Here is a 5,264-nt window from a genome sequence, read left to right on the forward strand (position 1 = left end):
TAAATAAAACAAATGTAACTATAAAAATAATGTTTATGTGCAGGACAGGGATTGTCCTGTCTTTCAAGAATGCCTGCTTTTCTGGTTGGCTGAATGCAAGTTTCACCATCCAATTATTTCAGATCTACAGGAGTGCAAGTTTCACCATGGCACGGACCATGGCAGTACGTTATTAGAATATGGCAAATATTAGTCCAGTTAATATTGCATTATATCCATGCTGGCTTCCGCGGCCTACCTACAACATGAAACAATAAGGTGGGAAGGAATACAGGCTGTCGTCTATTTATTAATGCTCAATTCGCCTCTATGGATAATGGAAACACTTCAACCACTTCATTTTTATTCGACACTAGGTTTTTGCGAATCAATCTTTTTTTTAGGTGCTGCGAAACAATTACCTCCAGCTGTCTTTATCGAGACAAGATAGTTACATGGAAACTCACCGTAGCAGGCAATTGTGGCGTCTATCTTCTATGCAAAGTTTTTAATGTCGACTAAAAAAATCACTGGGCAATTAATGGAAACATAGCTAATTTTCACTGTTATATCGGTGGTTCTAGTGCTCTTGCTGGATGATAAATCGCGGCTACCACGGTGTGGCAATGTGGCTAAATCTGATTGTGCATTCTACTACTCCTGCGTGTCCCAAAAGAAGAAGAAAACGGATATCCCAGCACGCTCTGCGACATATTAGACGCTGTTGGCTGTTGTTGGGTTTGGACAGTGACCTTCTTCGCACGGTGCGTCACATACTGAAGGTAAGGCCCTACAAAGATGTTCTAGTATGCCTACAAACCAATACCTAGTGCAAAAATATGAATTAAATATGTCAGAGTACCTTGTTTAAAAAATATATATATATCAGGTTGACCTACGTGTGCCAGCTAAGACGACAGCCTCTGCAATGAGGCCTAACGTTAGCGAGCTAACTGGCTAATGTTAACGTTACGCTAGCATCTAGTTGCAGGAATTTAGCAAGCTGATCCTTCATGATTGTGTAAATCTAGTTAGCTATTTGCTGTTACTTTTAACAGACATACAAACTAGCTAGTGTGCGCTGATAACGTGAAGTTTACTTTTAAAACAGCCATGTATCTGGACAACTGGGTAACGCTAGCTAGGAAGGTAACGTTAGATGTGGTTGAAAGTCATGCGACGTCCTCTGTGCTGTAACGGTAGTGCTGGTCCGTGGGCATACACCATGTCGCTAGCTAGGCTATATAGTCAACGCTAGCTAGCAATCTTTCACGTAGGCGTCTCTCACCTCCCACAAACTACAAGCTAGCCAGTTGTAGTGGTACTGCAAAGTATACTTGTTTAAACTAATTTCCTACCGATGTTGTCCCTCCGTTTTTTGCCTGTAAAATCTATTTAGATGACCGCATTTTGTTCTGTTTCACACAGATGGCAGGGCGTGTATTTGCAAGCTGGTGGGCCAAGATGAGCCCTTACTACACTGGGGCATACCAGGAGATGTGGGTCGGCCTGGGTGTCATGACATACCTGTACTACAAAGTCTCCTATGGGGGTGAGTTGTCTACTGCTAAATTGAATATAAGTTTGACACCAAAACCTCTGAAATTGTAGTACAGTGTTCTGTTGCGCTGTACTACATGTCATTCATACATTTTAGTAGTTGGTGGCTGTGGGCAATAATGCGTGAAGCATAATCTTTCATTGTTGGTAAGGCACGCCACAGACTTGAAGAGGACAATCTTTAGCAACTGTACAAGATCTTTACGTTGATTGGTGAAATTTATATCGTACTGGAGCAGAACACTGCACTACAATTTCAGAATGGGCATTTTAATGTAGCGTATTTACTTTGTACAGGGCTAGTACACAATGTGAACCCGTATTTGGATAATGTATGCTTTTTCTTTTTAACTTATATTGTTTGTCCTTCTCCCCTTTCAAACATTAGGAAAGAAAGCAGTTAAAGGAAGTAAGTGCAACATATTTTCTATTAGGCATTCCACTTTATTGTTCAAGTTTATTGGGATACCTACTTGGCAGATTTTCATGTTAAAACAACAATACATGAGCATTTTCACATTCATGGAATCAAAAAATATATATTTTTAAATACTTTATGACGTATTAAACAACATTTAATGAGAGATGACATTGCGGTGATCTCACTGCCAATGTTGCTGTAGTCAGAGTATCACCTGAAATTAATCAACTTGAACAACAACAAATGTCTGAAGTATTTTGCATTAGTCTGTTTTATGGTTGTATGAACTAACACATTTTTGTGTTTTTATTTCAGAGCCTGCACATTGATTTCATCACTATGCTGAGCGGTCCCCCCTTTCCCCATGTGAAATAGCACCCCATGTGAAGCAGCTCAATTTACACCATAATATCTGTCCATATTGTCTGTTTGTTTGGAACAATAAAATGGTCTGCTGTGATCCCTAGAAGGATGATACATTTTTGCCGTTTTATTCAGTGACAAGGATCATCTCATCAATGTGTTCAAAAGATTGGTAGGTCTTTTTTAAATTTATAATCAGATGGAAAGTTAGTCAATACATTTTACTATTAAACCATTATGGTAACACTTTATTTTAAGGTACACATTAGCCACTAATTTGTAGTTTATAATTATCTAAGTCGCTTGTAAGGCCTTGTCTTGGGTATGTACAGTGCATTCGGAAAGTATTCAGACCCCTTTACTTATTACATATTTTGTTACATTACAGCCTTATTCTAAAATGGATTAATCTTTTTTCCCTCATCAATCTACACACAATAGCCCATAATGACAGCAAAAACAGTTTTTTAAAATCAATTTTTGATAATTTATTCACACACTTTGCTCTGATACTCAATTGAGCTCAGGTGCATCCTGTTTCCGTTGATCATCCTAGAGATTTTTCTTCAACTTGATTGGAGTCCACCTGTGGTCAATTCAATTGATTGGACATGATTTGGAAAGGCACACACCTGTCTATATAAGGTCCCACAGCTGACGGTGCACGTCAGAGCAAAAACCAAGCCATGAGGTCGAATGTATTGTCCATAGAGCGTCAAGGCACAGATCTGGGGAAGGGTACTAAAAAATGTCTGCAGCATTGAATGTCCCCAAGAACACAGTGGCCTCCACCATTCTTTAAATGGAAGAAGTTTGGAACCACCAAGACTCTTCCTAGAGCTGGCCAAAATGAGCAATTGGGTGAGATGGACCTTGGACAGGGAGGTGACCAAGAACCCGATGGTCACTCTGACAGAGCTCCAGAGTTCCTCTGTGGAGATGGGAGAACCTTCCAGAAGAACAACCATCTCTGCAGCACTTCACAAATCAGGCCTTTATGGTAGAGTGGCCAGATGGAAGCCACTCCTCAGTAAAAGGCACATGACAGGCCACTTGGTGTTTTCCAAAAGGCACCTAAAGACTCTGACCATGAGAAACAAGATTATCTGGTCTGATGAAACCAAGGTTGAGCTCTTTGGCCTGAGTGCCAAGCGTCATGTCTGGAGGAAACCTGGCACTATCCCTACGGTGAAGCGTGGTGGCAGCAACATGCTGTGGGGATGTTTTTCAGCGGCAGGGACTGGTAGACTTGTCAGGATCGAGGGAAAGATGAGCGGAGGAAAGTACAGAGATCCTTGATGAAAATCTGCTCCTGAGCGCTCAGGACCTCTGACTGTGGAAAAGGTTCACCTTCCAACAGGAGGGGCTTCGGGACAAGTCTGAATGTCCTTGAGTGGCCTGGACTTGAACCCGATCAAACATCTCTGGAGATACCTGAAAATAGCTGTGCAGCAACGCTCCCCATCCAACCTGACAGAGCTTGAGAGGATCTGCAGAGAAGAATGGTAGAAACTCCCCAAATACCGGTGTGCCAAGCTTGTAGTGTCATACCCAAGAAGACTCTAGTCTAGGCTGTAATCGCTGCCAAAGGTGCTTCAACAAAGTACTGAGTAAAGGATCTGAATATTTACATAAATGTGATATTTCCATTGTTTTTGCTTTGTCATAATGGGGTATTGTGTGTAGATTAATGAGCGAAAAAACGTTTACATCCATTTTAGAATAAGGCTGTAATGTAACAAAATGTGGAAAAGGTCAAGGGGTCTGAATTATTTCCGAATGCACCTTATTAGACCATAAGTGATTTGTTATTCAAACGTAAGTAATGTAGTACTGGCCAATTCTTAATAGCCTAATTATTGGCTATAATAAAGGCATATTTATAGTTAATAAAGAGAAAGTTACACAAAAAACAGACTCTTATGCTGCGTTTACACAGGCATCCCAATTCAGAACTCTTCACTTATTGTTTTTTTTGACCAATCAGAACAGCTCTGAGAAAGATCAGATGTGATTGGTCAAAAGACCAATTAGTGGGAACATTTTCAGAATTGGGCTGCCTGTGTAAACTCATTCTGTGTATGCTGTCTCAATGTGGGAGTAATAAGGGCATATTAACTCTGTGTTCCCTATTCTGAACTATGACCATATTTTTACTTGGTGTAACATTGGACAGAAAGGGGAACACCTCCCATTTTCCACCTGTGGCTGCCATAGTAGTCGATCGTAGACCACGCAGTCACGTGCAAGTAGGCTACCGCTTAATCTCCCACTTCTACAGGTGGAAAATGGGAGACCCTGGATAAAACACATTTTAAACGCTTATTTGTTAGCGAAGAACACGTTCAACCCGACGAATCGTAAGTATTGCTCCTAGATATGTTGGATATGCCTCTAACGTTAAAAGTGTATTTTGGCAGATTTATTATGATTTTTTTTCTTGAGCGGATGGTCGCGGCCGGAACGTGCGCTGATTTGCTGGTGTTTTCACAGTCATGTCCAAAAAAAAAATATATATATATATATATATATATATAAATGTAATGGCTCGTTGCGGGACAAAGCAAGTTTATAAGAGCGAGATTATTTGACAAACGGCAGCCAAGCACCGATCATGTCACCAGAATAAGACCCTCGATATTTATTGTTAAGTAGCATCAAGCTCATCACCATACACTTACACCACCCTATGAATTTCATAATTTATTTCCTCTAGCATATTGAACTGCTTGCTTTCCCGAGTCGTAGTGGGAGGACCACATAACATTGCGTGACTCCAAGTTTACTTCAATATGATGGTTTCCACCAACATTTCTCGCATAATTATTTTACTGAGAATAATTTTAAAAATGTTTTAATGCATGCCAGCAAAGCCACTAAACAGTACATTAATTGCACTATAAAGATGACAAACGGTGCCCAAAAACTGTTAGAGCCTACA

At 40.4% G+C, this 5,264-nt stretch overlaps 1 protein-coding gene across 1 annotated transcript; it reads left to right on the forward strand.

The window, feature by feature from the left end:
- The first annotated feature begins 653 nt into the window (after positions 1–653).
- atp5mj (ATP synthase membrane subunit j) lies at positions 654–2,437 on the forward strand. Its single transcript, XM_041865223.1, has 4 exons — positions 654–761; positions 1,408–1,531; positions 1,928–1,948; positions 2,276–2,437. Exons 2-4 carry the CDS (start codon positions 1,408–1,410, stop codon positions 2,287–2,289), a joined length of 159 nt encoding a protein of 52 aa, XP_041721157.1. The 5' UTR covers positions 654–761; the 3' UTR covers positions 2,290–2,437.
- The last annotated feature ends 2,827 nt before the right edge of the window (positions 2,438–5,264 follow it).

Source organism: Coregonus clupeaformis, chromosome 36 (genome assembly GCF_020615455.1).
Source record: "Coregonus clupeaformis isolate EN_2021a chromosome 36, ASM2061545v1, whole genome shotgun sequence".
Lineage (NCBI taxonomy): Eukaryota > Metazoa > Chordata > Actinopteri > Salmoniformes > Salmonidae > Coregonus > Coregonus clupeaformis.